At 32.8% G+C, this 20,731-nt stretch overlaps 1 protein-coding gene across 1 annotated transcript; it reads left to right on the top strand.

Moving 5' to 3' along the window:
* The first annotated feature begins 17,789 nt into the window (after positions 1 to 17,789).
* On the top strand, positions 17,790 to 20,018 carry LOC134702135 (potassium voltage-gated channel subfamily C member 3-like). The gene is made up of 2 exons (XM_063563227.1): positions 17,790 to 18,223; positions 18,909 to 20,018. The coding sequence occupies exons 1-2, from the start codon at positions 17,819 to 17,821 to the stop codon at positions 19,797 to 19,799; spliced, it is 1,296 nt and encodes a 431-aa protein (XP_063419297.1). The 5' UTR covers positions 17,790 to 17,818; the 3' UTR covers positions 19,800 to 20,018.
* Positions 20,019 to 20,731: the final 713 nt, after the last annotated feature.

Here is a 20,731-nt window from a genome sequence, read left to right as displayed (position 1 = left end):
TATGTTCAAAACACATATGGTACAAAGCAACCAAAGACAACCATGGAATTACAAGCCTGTGACTCGGGAAATGGACTGAGTCAAAGTGTTGTCGCTGACACAAACAGTACAACAAAAGTACAAATAATAAAAAATGATGAATAAACCTTAACTCGTCCTATGACTGAGCCTTTATAGTAAATTCGCGATTTGTGCCAAAACTTGTATCATAGTTAAAATTATCCATTAAATATGATAAATATACATGTATTCGCAGTTTACTACGAAATCCACTATTACTGAACTAGTATACATATTTATTAAGGGGCCAGCTAAAGGACACCACCGGATGCGGGAGTTTCTCCCTTCATTGAAGACCCATTGTGACCTTCGGCTGTTTTCTGCTCTATGGTCGGGTTGTTGTCGCTTGGAATTTGTATGAATTTTTCATGTTAAAATGCCCCCCCCCCCCTTTTTGTTTTTGTTTTACCAAAAAAAATTCAATCCCTCTAAACCAAAATTTTAAACATCACCAAAAAGTAAACAGAAGTTTATAGTATTTATATAACTAAGAAGTGTATAAAGTTTGATGCAGTTATAATACTTCGTTTTTGAGATATGGCGCGACATGTTAAAAAACCCCACATTCCTGTTTCACTTACATGTTCTGTAACTCAAAAAGATGTAATTTGATTTTCACTAAAAGGTTTACAGATCATGTTAAATTTTAAGAAAATAAGATAAGCTGTCCTGAAGTTACGGTGCGACATGTTTATGGTGGACAGAAGGAGAGATAGACGGACGGACGGACAGAATGACTGATAGATGGAGGAACGGACGGATGGAAGGACGGACGGTTAGACGGGTGTATACAATAATACGGCCTGTCAAAATTGGGACGGGCGTGTAAAAACGCGAAGAAATGGAGAGAAAAAATCGTAATTAAAGGTCAATAATTTTTATTAGGATATCGGCCAAGTCGATTTATTTGTATATTTGTCTGCCTTATCATTTTCATATATAACTTTTATATATATTTGAAAAAAAATGTATAGAAATCGATAAAAAGAACTTGATATTCGGCATTTATTATGAGAAACATAATCCAAGTGACATAATCCGATTTCCCGGGTGTCCCTGTTTTCTCATTTCTTACAATATTTTAATTCGGTATACACTTTATAAGGTAAGTGGCGAATCTAGATGACGTATATGTTGCACGCCCCGACCCCACCTTTGGTTGCCAAAACTTTATTGATTCCTGTATTTAAAGATTTTGTAAAGCAAAAAATAATCAAAATATTGTTCGACTCGCTACGCTCGGCGGTATGTAAAAGTTGTTCGAAATACGCCCACTTTGAAATAAACTGAATTCGTCTGTCCGTATATATTGTCAAAATATATTGACCAACATCAGTGTACGATCATCATAACACAATGGCGACAGTGCATACTCGTTTTTTAATAATGTTAACAAAATAATTATTATTGAATTGTATCGATGACCTGAGACTATTATACTAATTTGTACATAGCAGTATAGTGATAAAATTTAAATTTATTTTTAACGATGGTAGAAAAGATTACATACATGGAATGATAAGATTACTTATAAAGGTGTCCATTCTTTTGTGCGAGAAAATCACATATCAATTGTGTGTTTCGATTTTTAAGACCGTAAACTTTAATTTCAAGTTTAAAAATGTTCAACATATTTTCCCATAACTCATATAGAAAAAACAAATTTAGAGAGCTTTAATTTCAATATGCTGTTAAAAAATTTCGGAATGCAAAGTAAAATTAAAATATACGTGTCGGCTATAAGAGTATGAATTTGCTTATTATTTATTTGAATCTGAGACTCATATAAATAATAAGCCGCTGTCCGGTGAACGAACTTGTTTTCGAACGACCCACAAAACTCCTTTTGAACGCTGAAGTTAAATAATCAATTCTAATGTAATGGGATTATGATTTTTTTTATTTGACCAAACCGGGTTATGCATTTTGAAATCTATGACGAAACCGGGTTGTATACATTGACGAAACCGGCCAGTTCGATTTTGACATGACCCATTTCTTTCGTTCCATACACAGAGTTACAATTATTGAGATGCTCATAATAACTTAATTTGCAATCTCCGTGTCAATATCTATCTTCCCGTACCTTTCTTTCCGTACAATGTGAACAATTTAACGAGAAATTAAACAATTTCGAGGCAAGGTTCACTCAATTCGTCATTTTGACATGCATTTTGACTTATTTCTCCGTTAATAGAGAACGGTTGTAGAAAATATTGCATCTCACAATAGAAAATAGTTGTATATGTATATATATTCTTCGATATCATAAAAAGAATAAAACAATAAGGAGAAACCTACCTTTCTTTTGTCTATTGGTGTTCCGTCATTGTGCCGGATGTTAGATAGCATCGAGTCCGAGCAAATTCTGCCGGTGTGGTTTAGACACAGTGACCTTTTAGAATAAGTTTATTTAAAGGAGCGACAAGTTTACATGGATCATTCCTAAATTTCCGGGCACGGTTAACAACATTTCCGTAAAAATGAGGATGTGCTATCCCGTTTGAAATAAGTTTTCTAAAACCAAATATTTATATCTATGGAAAAAATTAGTAAAGGTTTTAAGTAATTTATGGTAACGATATCCCTGGTTTAATAATTTACCAGTAATACATAGGTTGCGTTCGTTTAAATAAAAAAAGTCACAACAGACACGGGTATAGCGAAAAAGTTGTGAAATATAAACACCGTAAGATGGTGCCAAAGGAACATCACCATCTAAAAATGGAAAATTAACAATACGGATCGAAAAATCGTCTCTTTTGTCGTAAATTTTAGTATGGAGTTTTCCGTCATTATTTAAATATATCAGTCATGTCAGATATGTGAATGTATGTCAATAGTAAAAAGCATGCGAGTTTCTCTCTTTTATTCTTAGAGCATTCAATAAGGTGTAAGACAATTGGACATTCCGAGCCCTGCTGTGTTTAAATTACTAGTAGTTTAAACATGTTTTTTGATTGCTAATCATCATTATATATCACACCTTAAAATACACGTACATGTAGAATATGTAAAATAGCTCTAGTTAGTGTGAACCAAATGGCATTTTACAACATGCCAGATATTGTGCTAGAAATATGAATTTACAAAAAATCTTTTTTTTTAACACTTTATTTATTTTATATATGTATACATCATGTACATAGAAGGATACTAAGGTTTGATCACATCTGTTTTGCTTCGGGAACTATATATACGGCAGGGCTGATCGAGTCTCAGTGTATGTGGCTGTGTAAAGGTACATGTATGTACTATACAAAATGATTTGCAAAGTAAAATACATGTAGTACATGTATAACAAGGCTAACAGTGGACATAAATATCTTGTCAAATTCAAAAAAAATAATTCATCCTCAATGTCATCCGAACATAAACTACAGATTTTAATCTTAATTTTTTTCTTGAAATTAGAGAGTAACTTCCAACTTCTTTAGCTAAATTGGAACTACTTTGTCTTTTTTAAGTGAACTGCATTTTACACCTATTAATGCTTGATATATATATTTAGTTTTTAGCAAAGTTAACTATTCTACCAGCTGAGAACATAATTGATACTGTTATGTATTTCCCCTTTTTGTCTTCAATGTTGACATATATTGTTAATGTTTAATCTCTGTAACTTTTCCACTTAAACTGGTGTAGTTTAGAGATCCCCGGAACCCTTTTTTGAAAATATTGGATCTGCAATTGCAATGCATGACGCTACCATCGTAGTTGTAATTATTTGATATAAAGTACATCACATGTACAAGAACACGATACATGAGAAAACTTGGTATTATAAACACTGACTGTATATACAAAAACTATTGCGTGCATTTTTATATTCTAGACTAAAATGCGATTTTAATTTTTGCGATATTGAGAAAAAAAAAGTTCAATTCACATAAAAAAATGCGAGTTTAACATATTGCGTGTATAACCCTGTCGCATTTTTCGCAATAATTTAAACATCGCGATTATTTCTGAATTTACAGTACCTGGAAATATTTTGATAAAGTTGCACATATATTTAGCGATTTAAAAATGCAAACTCTGCTTAAGATTTAATTGAATAGCATGTCTATTTGTTATGACTGAGGTTTTATACTGTTGTTCTTTATGGAAAGCTTCTCACGATTAATCTTTTTAACACGGTTTTCAAAATTGCGGATATCCTGCATTCTTGAATAAAACGTATTGAAATTTGTCGCAATGATGGCAATAGGCATTGTAAATATTACAACTCCACAAACGGCACAACATGCTCCAACACATTTGCCAAGTACTGACTTCGGGTAATGATCTCCATAACCAACTGGTGTCATAGTAATAACAGACCACCATATTCCCTCAAAAGATGACGGAAAGGTTTTTGACTCGGACATTTCAGCGAAAAATATTATGTTAGCGAAAAACATTGCTAACATTAAAAAAATGTAAAGAATAACACAACCAATTCTTTGATGCTCTCTCTGATGGTCGTAAGTAGTATTTTCAGTCCATCAAATTGCTTCGAAAGACGTGTTATTCCAAACATACGGAATGATATTGACGCAAAACATAATTGGTTTATTGCAAGTAGTGTGTTATTTTTATTTAATAAAATTGTAAAACCAAACTGTCGGACGACGAATCTAAACCACTTTGAAACATCCAATACGACATCCAGTATATTAAACCCTTTCTTTAGAAATGTTAGTTTTGACGGAGAAGCTGCAAATCTTGTACAAAATTCGAGTGTGAAAAAAAACGAGCAGGCAGTCATCAATTATATACCACCAAAGTTCAACTTCTGTCGTTAGAAAACATACAGCCTTTGGGTTATTCATATCTCACAAGAGTCCAATATTATGCACCAAGGTAACATTGTTCGTGCTTTCCAAGGGAATTATAAAATATGGACGGGTGAACAGTAGTTCCATAAAAACAGATAGGATCACGAGACAGTAAGCAAAATTGTACCACTGAAAATTAAACCGGAGTAATGCTTAAAATAGCATGTATGAAATAAAAAAAATCAATTAAACTTAAGGACCAATCAATCAATCGTTCTTACTCATCTGAACTGAATGTTCATCTTCCTCCCAATTTGTCTTTATGCTTATTCAAATTCATAAAGACCACCAGTGGTTGTTGTGGATTATCATATGTACTGTAAATAAAATAGGATTGAATCGTACAACAAGGTGTTTTACAACCACTGGGTCGATTCCACTGCTGGTGGAGATTTATTTTCCTGGGGGTATCACCAGCCCAGTAGTCAGTACTTTAAGGCTTTTCTACCTCAGACATGATTACCTTAGATGTATTTGGCAAAACTTTTAGTGATTTTGGTCCTCAATGGTCATCAACTTCGTACTTTATTTGGCCTTTTTAACTTTTTTGGAATCGAGCGTCACTGATGAGTCTTTTGTAGACAAACGCGCGTCTATATACCAAATTTAGTCCGGGTACCTATGATGAGTTTATTTATACCACATTCAAAATGATTTTTTGAAATCTTTTACTTTAAACATACACGATATCAGTCTATATGTATTACATATTAATAAATTATTAAAATATATATTTAAAATACACCTTTTACTTGCATCCCACACCATTTGCACAAACTAGTAATTCATGAATGAGACAGAAACCCACTGACACATTTAAAAAAATGACTCACAGTAGTGTATCCTCCCGGAATACTTGAGTTCAACTTCGATTGTTCAGAGAACCATGTTGATAAATCTTTAGTGTTCTGTGTTTTGGGTTCTGTTGTTTGTCTCTATCTTCCTTTTAAAAGTATTTTATTTTGAGAAACAATTAATAGATATAGGAAGATGTAATGAGTGCCAATGAGACAAGTCTCCATTCAAATAACAATTTATTCCAGTAAAAAAATGTAGGTCAAGGTACGACCTTCAACACAGAGCCTTGGCTCACAGCGAACAACAAGCTATAAAGAGCTCCCAAATTACTAGGTTTAAAACCATTCAAACGGGGAAAAACACGGTCTAAACCATATAAAAAACTACTTGACAGGTGCAAACATTTGCAGCGGGATTAAACGTTTTAATGGTTCCAAACCTTCTCCCTTTTATGAAACAATAGTATTACATCACAACATAGAAAAACACACTCTTAAATATCAATTGGAAGGCTTAACTCCATCAATTAAGTCTAGATAAAAAAAAGTTTTTATGCAATGCAGAACTACGAAAGACGAAAAGTCCTCTTTTGATCGAAGATCTAAGGAACATATAATATCGGATGGAATAAGAAAAACAAATTAGTACAGTAACTGTTGTTTTTTTTTTTCCGACAGCGAAAGGTATCAATAACCAAAAATAGACCCCGAAAGATAACAAAATGCAGTTTTATTGACGGATCAAACAGGCTTTTAGTCTTCGTAAAATAGAAGTTGAATGAAAGCCATGCACATCAAATAAGAGGACAGTTAAGGCAGAACACCAAGTAGCCATTTATCTGTATATAGACAAACAAAAATAAAATGGATAAGTTAAAAAAAAAATTGATGTTATATGACGTGTTTTCCTCAAATGTTGGAACTACATCAGGAATATTTCAAGAAGGTTATCAAAGTACCGTAAAAACTAGATGTATCAGAATTGAAAGTTCATGTACGCTCACAAAGGGAATGAAAAATATATTAATGGAAGATATTTTTTAAGCAACACATTACTGGTCTACTTCATTTAAAATCAAGCCTTATATTGGAATGAAGCATGCAGTGATCTAACTTATCAAATAATGAGTTCAAATGTTGTTACTCCCGAGTAATTAGTAGGTTTTTGTGGTACGATTTTGGCTTATCGAATTTCGAAACTCAAATAAGAAGATATATGGCCGTAGAAATGCAACAGTATCACATCAAGTCAAAAACAACAAAGACATGATGTTTATCCAAACTGCTCAATCAGAGTTTAACAACAAGACCTTACATATTTTGAAACAGGGCATATAGAAATAGATTAATAACCGAAAATGCTAAAGAATATAGCATTTTTCCTCATGCCGGTCTGTCACATATTATGGGTTTTGCAAGATTGTCTCTGATCACCTAAACAAATTATGATTTAGGAATGTACTGTTTCAGTAGTTTAGTAAGCCTTCCTATACTCACAAAGGATGAGAAAATTTACCGAATAATGTACCATGCTTATTTCTTTTTTTATCAACCGTTGTAGACAAAAGTACTATATATTAGTTGGGTGTATTCGTTAAACTCAACCAAAACATTCTACCTTAGAAATGTTGCGAGAAGCCTTGCACGATGGGTGTGTAGACAGATTGTATATTCAGTTGATAAAAAGTGGGACTATTGTTTATTGAAGAAGTGAATATAGATTTCTTCACGGAAGAGGATTCTGATATCAGATCTTTCAAAAAAAATTATATATATTATGTAGCAAATAGTATCTTACAGACAGTGATGAGTGAGTTGGAAGAATAACTGTACGAAAGTTATTTGAAAATTACCTAGACACAAGAGATATTCCGCTGTTCTGGTGGATAAGATACACAAATTATACACATCTAAAATAAGTGACTTACTAAACTCACTACTTATAGACCTGACAAGAAATTACAAGAATAAATCTAGGGAACTGTAATATTGGATGGAATAAAAAAAGCAGATACAATGCTTTGTATATATTTTTCGATGGAACAAGGTCACGAAGGTGTTCATAGTCAAATCAAACAAACAAAAGAGATCGTATCCGAGATGAAGAAGAATGCAAGTTTGAAGATTGGATTAACAATTACAAGTAGTACAGTCTTTTAATATTTGTGAAACACAAGATAACCAAACCAATATACGTGGTCAGTTAAGACAGAGAACCAGATAGGATTTACTATATATATGAAAACACATGCAAACATAACCCACATAAGTTTAAAGTATAATCACTTGATATTAAAATGACTACACGTTTTTTTACTTCTAATTATGGAAACACAACATGAACATTTCAACAAATTTCAAGACAATCAAGAAAAAACTAATAAAAGCAGAATTGGAAAGTTTATGTATGCTCGCAAAGGATATAAAAGATAAACTATAGGAGGAAATGATTTCAGGCCACATTGAAAGTCTACAATATTTCAAAATCAAACAATATATATTCGGATAAAATATGCCGTATTCTAAGTATGATGGGTTTATTTATCAAAAAGTGTCCTAAGAGTTCAAAACTTTATTTCGAGTAATTAAAACGGTTTTGTGGTAAAATTTTGGCTTTTTGCGCATATCAAATAAGAAGATATATGGCCGTGCAAATGTATCTACACCAAATTAAGTAAACAGCGACATGAGCATGGTGTTCATCCAATCAGAGCTTAACAACAAAAGTCTTACACATATCTTGCATATAGATCTGGACAAGTAACCGGTGCTGCTGAAGATAATGGAAATTTTCCTCATTCCATCCGTCACATAGTTTGGGTTAATGTCGCAAGATTGTTTATGATTACTTCAAACAAATTATGATTTTGGAATGTACTGTTTCAGTATTTTGGTAAATTTTGCTACACTCACAAATGTAGTGAACAGATTACGAATAAGGTACCATATGCATGAACCATGTGTATCACTTTCTCTCATCCACCGTTGTCGACAAAAACTGCTAAATTAAATGAAGTTCATTGATAACATTCAACCAAACAACTGTACTCTTGAAACAGACAGTACATCATGTGTTTCTAGACAGCTTGTATAAAGTTGATAAGAAAGTAGTAGAATTGTTTTATGAAACAATAAACCCCGAATTTTTGAGATAAACGGATTTTGATGTCAGATCTTTAAAATATTTTTTTGTAGCAAATAATATCTAACATACAATGGAGGCGAGTTTGAATAATCATAGTTATTTGAAAATTGACATAGAAACAAAAAATATTCACCCGTTCTTGTAAATACACAAGTTATACATACATGTATCTCCAATACCGTTATGAATAAACTTACTACTTGGAGACGTGGCAAGAACAATGGAGAAATGAAAAGGCAAAGATTTATGTAAAATCGTATCCCTCATATGTTGCGTTAAATAAAAAAACTGAGATATGGAATACGATTGCAAGACATGGCAAGACTACTTAGCATTTGAACAAAATATTGGAACAACTTTAAATCATATAATTGCTGTTCAAGAACTTGCCGCTTTTGGCATATATTAAAAAACATATAAATAGATATAAATAGAAAAAAGTACAAACGATTTTAAAGAGAATGATTTTTTTTATTTAATTAAATGGGGTCTCATTAAAATGTAGCTGCTGGCATCATTGAAATATAAAAGGATTTTCACCATACGAGATTAACGACAAAACGTGCACAAGTATAATTACTCTGTCAAAGGAGGTGATATTCCACATGTTATAGTCAACTACGATTTTGAGATTTTTGGCACATTTGGTTGTATACATCTACATAAACGTTGGCTGCTTAAAGTGGATTCCCGCTTGTGTCTGGTCAAATGAAGTTTCAGTATTTGGTTTATTCAAGCACATTTTATAATTAGTGGGGTTTAAAATTGTGATCAATTGAAGTGGATGAACCATTAAGACCATATACATGTTAAAGCAGAAAACCAAGGATTACTGTTAGATCATAACAAATGTGTATTGATGTTCATTACCACGCTTAAACACACACATTATTAAAAGTATAACTGATAACTAAAAATATCTGCTACGAATGTCATATATCAAACACAGATACAATATTACGTAAAAAAATTACAAAAACCATGTTTGTTTAGTTTAGTTTTTTGTCATTATGTAAATGACGTATTGAAAGCGTGTCGCAATTATTGTAATTCTGTATTTAGGTCAACATTCGGTTGGCCTTACTGATTTTTCTATGTGGAAATCACCACAATACTCGATTTGTATATTTACCATTTGATAAATTGTTGACTAAGTAAATATGAAATGCAGTATCATCAAACAACTTCTATTATAAAATGCAATACCTGGAAACCATTTTACCTGTTTTATCTTTCATTTGTTTATTCTCAGTCATTAAAAATACATCCCAGAACTAAGACTGAAAACTCTAATGGGAAACTCATTCTGAGGTCATCATTTTCTATTTGTGGATTTAATCAAAAATGTTATTAGTAGGTCCCTTTAGATGATATTATCAATACATTCCAGTTTGTTTTAAGTGTGAGAACACTTTAAAAAACTGGAGGGATTTGAAAGGATATAATGACATTTTATAACAGTCTGACATTTGTTTTAAATCGGATGTGTAAAGGTATGTGACACTTTTTTCATTAGTTTTAATATACTATTGTTATTCACCTTCCAAGCTTCTATAAATATAATGTAAACTATACATTCCCGTTGTTGTACCTTTTAATACGTAAAGGTTCTATGGATAAAAGGAAAGAAATGGACCAAAATGACAATCCTGCCATGTAACAGTCAAATTTGATGTCGCGGCCATAGGTCCTATAGTAATTTTTCAATTATTTCATTTAAATTTTGGTATGTACCATTGTCAATTTTTTTAATAATTTCGCGCTCTTAAATATGTACAATCGCGCCACATTTTGCAAGTTCCTGTACTTTTAGGCAGGAGCTTGTAATCTCATTGGTTATTGTCTGTCAAAACTGACTTTATTTCGATTGTCGTATCTATAATACTAAAATTACGAGGTCCAATTTGTCAGCCGTCATCACGTAAAAACGACGAATCAAAGAATTCAACTTTATATATAACTAATATAGTACAAAGATGTAGATTAAAAATTACACCACTCCAGTCCCTTTTGTTTTCCACATAATTAATATTGCCAATAATTAAGAAGTTCCGGGTCGAGTCCGATACCGATACCAATAGTATATTCACCTATTACCTTATCTGTACGTTCCGCACTTGACAGGCGCACCACCAAACGGTGTATTCAGGATTAATATGCTATATACACGGGTCATAATCACATTGACACTACTAAATTGTCAAATTGTTACCAACTGTAGTATTTTAATCAGTAATTTAGTAATTTCTAAGATAACAATACGAATAATCTGGACTTAAAATAAGGCGCATAGGTACAGTTTTCAATTTGTTAGCGGGAATGACATAACACAGCGAATCAAAGAATTCAACTTTATTTATAACTGATATAGGACAATGCTGTTGATTAAAAAATACTCCATTCCAGCTCCAGTTCGACGGGTTCAAACAGAAAGACTTGAAAACAGAGAAAACTGTGTATTCTTATAATCGGCATGACTTTATCAGATGACAATACTAATACTAAAATAAGGCTTGCACATAATTATATACTTTAATTCAGTCACGGACCCGCGATATCACGGGTATGTTCTAGTATATATATTAAATTCAGACCTTGCACCAAAAAATATAAATATTTTATAGCCGCTTTAAACCGGGTTGATATAAAGGATCAAATAACGGGGGAAATGATTTAAGGATTTCTCTAACACAAAGCAGAGCTACGACATGGTAAAAATAAGCATTATCATATAAGAATGAATATACTGTGTTCTAAATCACCGCAAAAATAAGTTTAAATAGCATTACTAGAAGATTGTTTGTTTTAATCCCTTTGCAGCAATCCAATATTTAAATGATTTCATTAATTGGTTTTCTACAATTTCGAAAGACCGATAAGAATATAAATGGTCGTGCAAATGCATCTGTACCACATCAATTCAACTGGAAAAAAAACAATGGCGTTTGTCCAAGCTCCTCACTCAATGTTTACAAACGAAAACCTTCACACAACTTGAAACAGGGTATATAGTTACATGTTATCCGTTGCTGCTAAAGACGATGGAATATTTCCTATTGTCGGTCTGTCACATGTTGTGTTTTATATTTTCACGACTTTCCATAAGAACAGATATATGATTTTGGACATTGCGGGATCCAGGTCCAACGGAACATTACAGACTGGTGTAAAATAAATTGCAACTTTTCGTATTTATTCCTTGGCAAGTTCTCACTGCAACGTTATTCTTTCAAATGGTATTATATGATTCATAGAGAAATAGATATATCAAATTATTTAACTGAACAACGGGTTACTTGATGATGCAGAGTTGATGGAAAACATGTATGCAGTGGTTTCTTTCTTTCGTATAAAGTTAAATAAATAATATACTAAACTTGATTATAAAATTAACAATATGGTAGGATTACTTAGATTATTTTCTCTTTTGTTCTCACATTGTTTCTGTACCTCGATAGAACTGTCATAAATGTTGCTGCTTTTACACACAAGCAGGCTTCCGAGAAGAGCCATATTTTTAATTCAGGTAAAACATAGTTATGTATATTTGATTTAAAACTCATTCATGTTTAATAAATAACTTCTCGCAAGTATTGGCAATTCAAGATTGAAACAAACTAGATTCAAGTAAACATTATTTCTGCATAACCTTATTGATTGTTAATGCGGTAATCGGCATAATATATATATATATTTGATTTGTATGTTTATCTTATAAATAATTAATGACGACAAAGTAAATGGTAAATGCAACAAGGTGGCAGAAACCAGTTATTTTACAATAAAACTTTAGAATTTCATGGATTTATGATTTTATTTTCTTGAAAATTCATTCAAGCCTATATACAAATAATATGTATGGTTTCAAGGAACTAAGGCGTGTGCGTGGTTATGTAAATATATAGAAAACCTTTATATCTGGGTGTCTCTCCAGCATGGAGATTTAAAAATTTATAATTGCATTGCAAATAAGGCAAAACATATGATGCTCTGATACCAATCTAATGCTCACCTGCAGAATCCTGCAAAAAGCCGACAAGAATTTTAGGCAAAATTCAAGAGATATTTAGTGAATTAGAGCCTTGTCCGAACCTATCCTTACCATCAAAATTTTGTTTACAAAAAAATGAATGTTTTCCCCACTTTGATTGGATGCCGTCAAGTGAGGAGACCACAATTTTGACATCTGATTGGACCCATGTGTGAAGGAAATCCCCAACCTGTGTATGCAACTACTTACTTGTGTAGTACACTAGCCTAGGACTTACATTTCATTTTTTTAGTCCACATGATGCAATTTTATACCTCAATGCTTTACTATAACAAAATTTCTGCGTGGGACACATGTTCTGGTACACCAAAACTGGTACCTGCCACCTAATCATAAAACAGTTTATATAGGGGAATGTACTACCTGAAATCCATTGTGTGTATTTTTTAATGATGTGTTTCATCTGCGTCATTATAAATAAATTCCAAAAATAATACTGCACCTCTAAAAACTCCGAAGGGAATGTTATTTTGACATCGTTAATTTTAGTTTAATAGGAAATAATTGAAATGTACTTTAGGATAATAGTATCGCTTTCGATTTCATCATCAATTTTATTCAACTAAAAACTTAAAACATGTTAAAAAGAGGGATTCGAAAACATACATTGGAAGATTATAAAAATGGGTGAACATTGATTTTTTACCGATTTTTTTGGGAAGTGATAGATTTACTAGTATTTTTGCCGCAAGTACGTTTTTATATACTATTACTATGTTGTATGATGTTTGCATATTTGCATGTGGCACCCGTTGACGTCCTATCACCGTGTTCTATTCCCTATGATTGGATCCTAATAGTGGAGCAGCGTAGATTTTAGAAATGTACATACTAATACCTAAATATCTTATGGAATTTTAATGTCGTTAATTGTCTCTCTAACTTTTCAGACAGGAAATGAGTTAATGTATAGATAACCGACTCCAATATATACTTGAAATATACCCATTTATTTCTGATAAAACTGTTGGCCGTACATTTCTTCTACTCGTCTGCACTATCTACGCCATTTGATGGAGATAGTTTTCACGGATTTGATGACAACTTCTCACCAACAACGTTTGGGATGTTTCAGCAGCTGTATCAGCTTCCAGTTGTTACTAGTAATTGAATGAATTTACACAAGCAATCGAGGGATAGAAATACGTTTTGAAAGCTCAAACAAAGAATTAATAGGTGGGTAAAGGAGCTGTTAAATAGTTTATAAATGCGTCACTGCAAATGCAGCATGAGCAATCAGAATGGACTTCATGTCATCAATGAGTACCATTCAGATGGTATATGTCAAAAACCGCGAATATCATTTTAAGATTTTATCATCTGAAAAAAGAACATTAAACGTTAATCATTGTTAATTGGTCTATCTCTTTATCAACCATTTTGTGAATTATACGTCAATTGATGTATACTGACCGTCTTTAGAAACGCAACACCTATTTTCTAAAAAAAAAAATCGAAAACAGTAAAAAAATATATGTTTTTTTGTTATTTACGCCCGTCATAACATTTATTTGGTTTGTAAAAATCAATCATTGTCTTACCTGAGCGAGCCAGGTAATTACGACCGGAGCATGAAATGCGTGACGCAGGACGGCGGGTAGCTGAATAAATTTTAAACCGGTTGTTCTTGTCTAAAATGTTCGTTACATTCTTTGCCTTCTTTTAACCAATTTTACTTCTTTGGATTTCGCAATGCCGCGACTCAATAATGGCAATCGTTAAGCTATCGGAATGTTACAGGCAGGAATGAGTCAATGTGCTATTTCAAGACATTTCAATGTAAGTAAATCAGTCGTTTATGTCAACGCCACAGATTAACAGGAACAGTAGAAAAATCGTCCGAGACCTGGCCAACCACAATTAACAACGTAACGCCAACAAAATGCCATCAGACTATGTCATTTGCGGAATCGATTAACGACGGCGACGTCAACTGCAAACGATTTAATTGGACGCCATGGCAGAGCAATAAATCCTAAAACAGTATCCCGTATCCTTAGACGTCGTCAAATTCAATGAAGGAGACCCTATAAAGGGATGATTTTGACTCAACGTCATTGATTAGATCGACAGCAATGGGCCAGGCAACAGCTACAGCAGCGGAGAAACTAGACTCACGTTGTGTTTTCCGATGAATCACGGTTCAATGTCAGTTTTGCAGACGAGAGAACAAGAATATACAGAAGAGAAAATGCAGATAACCCTGTGCTTGAACGTGACAGATTTGGTGGCGGAGGTGTAATGGTATGGGGCGCTATTAACAAAAAAATTCAGACGCGGTTGGTAATTGTCAATAGCACATTAACAGCTAGACGCTATATTGATGAAATTTTGCAGCCAGTTGTCGTTTCGAGCTACGACGTCATAGACAGTTAAATCAGTTGACTTTCCAACATGATAATGCACGTGCGCATACCGCTAGATTGATTTGAATGGAGTAGATGTTGTCGAATGGCCTGCTCTTTCACCAGACTTAAATCCCATTGAACACATGTGGGATGATTTGGGCAGACGCGTTCGTTCTCGTCCGAATCAGCCGACTACCCCGGCTGAACTTGGTATCGCATTACAACAGGAATGGCAAAACATCCCCCGCATAACAGTAAGACACCTTTGTCCATCAATGCGAACAAGATTAGAAGCTTTCCTACGGAACAACGATAGCCTCAACTGATATCGATTATTTAAAAACAGACTGTTAGTGTATACCTCATTACTTTGACACGAAACATTACGTCATTTGTTTCTCGATTGACAGTAAATTTTGTCTGTAACGTTGAAAGATTAATTTAATATTCGTATATACCATGAACGTGTGTAATATATCATTTATTTATATTTGTAAACGTCTGATTTATTTAGGTGTTGCGTTTCTAAAGTCTTTCAGTATATATATAATCCACCCATTGGTGGTTATTCCTGACCTGTTCAATACGGGTACAACGATATGTATGGAAACTTAATTTAAAATTCCTTCATGATTATCATTGATAATGTAGATTCCCTGTTCAAAACTTGTCCCAACTATTGCAATTCCAGATTTAGATAAACTGAATTTGAGTAAACATTATTTTTGCGTTACCTTATTGATTGTTAATGTGGTAATCGGCATAATATTTGATTTGTATATTTACCTTATAAATAATTACTGCTGAAGTAAATCGTAAATGCAATAATCATAAAACAGTTTATATAAGGAAATGTAATACCTGAAATCCATTGTGAGTATTTTTTAATGATGTGTTTCATCTGCGTCATTACAAATATATTCCAAAAGTAGTACAGCACCTCTGAATACTCCGAAGGGAATGTTATTTTGAAGTTATAAATTTCAGTTTAAAAAGAAATAATTGAAATATTGAAATTGATTAGGATAATCGTTTCGATTTCGATTTCATCATCAGTTCTATTTAATAAAAAGTGAGAACAATTAAAAAAAACAATAGTAAAGGAGGGACTCGAAAAAATTGTTTGATAGATTCTAAAATTATGTGACATGTGTAAAAGTGGGACTCAAAATCTAACATTGGCAGATTATAAAAATACGAGATATGACAATTGATTTTAAACCGAACGTGTAAAGGTAGGCTACATTTTGAGTGCATGTCTTTCTAACTAAAATTTTGTAAACTTAGTGTGGCGTTTGTTGCTGTTTTCTTGACGCTATAAAACTAGAAACAAATACATCGGTTAAAAAGTCTTCACTGACCCTGTTTGTACTTTCAATAATGCATGCACATGTTGTTGGTAAACAGACTTTTTACAAACGTAGAAAAATATATCGTTTAATCAGGTTGAATATATAAACATGTAGCGTTTTTACTATAAAAAAAAAACGATGATCGAAAAACTGAATACGCACCAGTAGCGAGTGCATAGTTTGTCAAAGTGTATGTAATAAAATCAACGGTACCAATTTTGTTGCACCAGATGCGCATTTCGACAATACATGTCTCTTCAGTGATGCTCGTGGCCAAAATATTTGAAATCCAAAGCATATATAAAAGATGAAGAGCTATAATCCAAAAGGTCCAAAAAGTATTACCAAATTCGTGAAAGGAATCAGAGCTTTGCGTGAGGGAGATACATTCCTTAATTTATAATAATTTTATATATTTTGTAACAGCAAATTTTAATAACACAAAAAATCCGTATTTTCATGCCAGTACCGAAGTAAACTTTGCAAACGTATGTTAGAAACAAATGATCAAACCATGTGCTCGCTTATCCGTTTGCATCGTTTGTGTTAGAAAAAGATGCACTCTTTATATTAGTTTTGGCATATTTTTGTAAAACAAGCTTACAGTGACTACATTTCAGTCCATTTATATTATAAATGAGTGGATCACAATGACAAAACTTAAATGTAACGAGTGGTATCAGTTGGTACCAGTCACTTTTTCGTAGCAATGGGACTACTAGCCTTTTTTTCAGTAACTGTTCGCATTTCTTATTTTCCCCATTCTCCTAGATATTGATAATTTAGCACTCAAAAAACATGAAATTGTAAAATTAAATTTCTGTTTTGAAATGCATGTTTAATTTGAACTTGACTTTCATTTAAAATGGAGATGTGGTATAGTTGGCAATGAGACCTCTCTCAACCAGAAAATAAATTACTTGGAATTTTGTTCCCGAAAATCAAATCGTTTCATTGCGTGTATGTGGTAAACTTTGTTGTAGTGTTTGAGCAAGACTATTACAAAATATGTTGGCATGTTAATACGAGGGGAATAGATAACAATCTCGCTGGTCATAATTTTCGCTTTGATACTGAGGTTCAATTGCTTAGATAAAATAACACGAGACGCATTATACATATGTTGAGTGGTTTAACAAAGTTGTTAATTAAAAAACCCACTAATGGCTTACTTTTTTTCTCTCTTAGGCTACAATGGATGATAAAATTTGTATAAACGTTGGTGGAACAGTTTTCACTGCAAAGATGTCGTCACTTCGAAAATATCCCAATACGCTTCTTGGATCAATTACCTTTGAATCCGATTGCTACATCAATGAGGATAAATCATTCTATTTTGACAGGAACCCAGAACTTTTTAATACAATGTTGGACTATTACAGAAATGGTTGTATTCATCTTCCAAAACACCTCTGTGGATGGTTATGGGAAGCTGAACTGAAATTTTGGAAAATACCTCTAACTGAAGTTTCCGAATGTTGTCATAAGACAATGTCATCATTTAAGAAAAGGCAAGACATTTCAAATGTGTTGCGTGCAGTGTTTTCAACACAGAACCAATCAGAATGCACTTCAACCTCGGTCATTGCAAAAATTTGTCAAAGACTATGGCTGTTCCTTGATGAACCGTCTTCGTCTATTTGGGCCAGAGTAAGTTATTTTGTAAAGTTTAAAGAAGATCTTTTCTAGAAAACAGTCCCTTACATTCATAGGACCATTGATAAAACTCTTTCATCACTCGTAAATATAAATCAACGGGCAGACATGTTTTACATTATTCACGTTCTATTTTTTTTTATATTGCGTTTCTTTACGGAACATTAAAATGCCGTCTTCAAATTCAAAGCACACAAAACTTTTCAAAAGACTTATTAATGGGTAAATAACTACGATACTGTTGTAAAGTCATTAAAAATGGGTTTTGTTTGTACCACTATTGATTCAACTTCAAGGTGTTTTCATCGGAAATAAATTTATTTCAAAACATGTTTGAATGATGCTTTGACTTTAACATGACTAAAGTTTGTTTATTCACGGTTTATTCAAACGTTTAGAATTATAGCTGATAACAATACAAAAAGTTTAAGGCGTATGAAAGAAAACCATGTTTGGTTAGAAATTCAAAATTTCAACGCCTTTGAGTGAGATCTGATTTGAAGGACAGAACTTTTTCCCGTATGAACTATATGTAACAAACAAATCTTAGAATTAAAAAGGGCATTGCTAGATTTTTTAAAGTATAAATATGTATGATATTTTGATTTTTGGAAGAAAGCATACAGTATCTTTGTGAAAATTTGATTTAAATGTTCTTTCGTTTTTGTATTTCTTTCAGGTTTTCAGTTTCGTATATTTAAGCATAGTTTTAATTTCTGCAAGTTTACCGTGCTTGATAACACATCCGGGAATTCGAATACAACACACAGACACCGATGCATTTTTGAAGAAGGCTGAGTTTATAAACTTGACATTTTGGATGAACACAGATAATCCAAAAGAGATGCATTTGGCAACCAGTGAACAGCCTAATTGGCTTCATAGAACGAATTTAGCTGTAAATTTCTTCTTTTCAATGGAGACAGTATTTCGCTTTCTGGCATGTCCCGTCAAGAAACGGTTTTTGAAAGAATGGCTCAATATTTTAGATATTTACTTGTTTGTTATTATGTGGATACGGTATGAAGTAATAGAAAACTATGATAAGGACTTGATAACTAACATACGTTTGGCTTACTTTCTTTGCTTTTGTGAAGTAGTATCTGTGTTGCGTCTCTTTAGATTTTTTCGACTGGCAAAACAATACAGTAGCCTACGGATATTGTTTATAACAATAAAAGACAGTGTCAAGGAGCTGTTGTTGCTTCTGATTACATTTTTGGTCTTTGGTTGGATGTTTGCAAACTTGATATATTACACAGAAATAAGAGAACCAGATTCGTTCCCAAATATGTTAGTCGGGTTTTGGTGGTCAGTTGTAACCATGACAACTGTCGGTTATGGAGATGTTTATCCTGTTGGTCCACTAGGAAAGGTAGTTGGAGTTTTATGTAGTTTGTGTGGATTATTAGTTCTTGCTATGCCTATAGCAATCATCGCGGGCAATTTTAATAACCTATGTAGGCAAAATGAAGAACGAGAGGCTTACGCTACTGTGCAAATGAGCAGGAAACAGAACATATCAAAAACTGCATGCAATATATCAAGTATAAACCCAGCTAATACATGATCAATGGATTTAGAAAAAAAAACATATTAATAAATGGCATACAAATATCCAGTTTAGGGTATTCAAATAATGTAACCATTTGCAAGGTGAAACTTTCGATGTTCTTTCATTCTGTGCATACATTTGTTATTATTGCATTGTGAATTATTTCAATAGTCTGAAGCAAGACGGATTATATTTCTTAAAAGTAAAAAAGTAAAAGAGCTACCATTTGAAGTTTATGAGGGGGTAGGTAGGGTCTAGGATTATGCTGATTTTTGTTTGCATGAACTGTCATCCTGACTGTTATTTAGTTAAGTTAGGGGACGACCATTTGATATTCTGGGGGGGGGGGGGGGCAGGAGGATTTTGAAAATAAATAACTCAGCCTTGATAATCACAAAAAATAAATGGTTTGTTCTGTGGTAGTTTGAAAATAAATAACCTGACTTGCAATGTATTGAAAATAAATAACTCGGCATGTCTATAGCTTCTTGGGCCCTCAGCGGTTCCAAAACCCTTCCAAAAATTTTTTGCATCGCTCCGCTCGGCAAAATATGTTGGACAATACTTTTCAAAGAGGCTAGGTAAAACTAGCTCAACTTTATTACTATGTATGTATGACATACATGTATATTGCTTGGGAACATAAATGATACATTATTTATTATGTGAAGAAAATTATAAAATACTTAAATAAAATCTAATTATACAATTGTCTTTTATAATATTATTATTACTATGTATTTGTTTCGTTCTTCCTGTATCGCTATGTATTATCGTAAAATGTTTGTATATTATATTGTCCTCTTCTACACATGCAAGTATGTGTCCGAGGTTATCATGGTTATGAATGATTTCTTGAGTCTTAAAATTCCTGCAGGGGATAATGATCTTTTCTGATTAAATGGTACATTATGACTTGACTATACATGTATTATTCATACATGTAA

Source organism: Mytilus trossulus, unplaced genomic scaffold (genome assembly GCF_036588685.1).
Source record: "Mytilus trossulus isolate FHL-02 unplaced genomic scaffold, PNRI_Mtr1.1.1.hap1 h1tg000398l__unscaffolded, whole genome shotgun sequence".
Taxonomy (NCBI): domain Eukaryota; kingdom Metazoa; phylum Mollusca; class Bivalvia; order Mytilida; family Mytilidae; genus Mytilus; species Mytilus trossulus.
The sequence above is the reverse complement of the archived record's forward strand: the minus strand, read 5'-3'. Positions and strand labels throughout refer to the sequence as shown.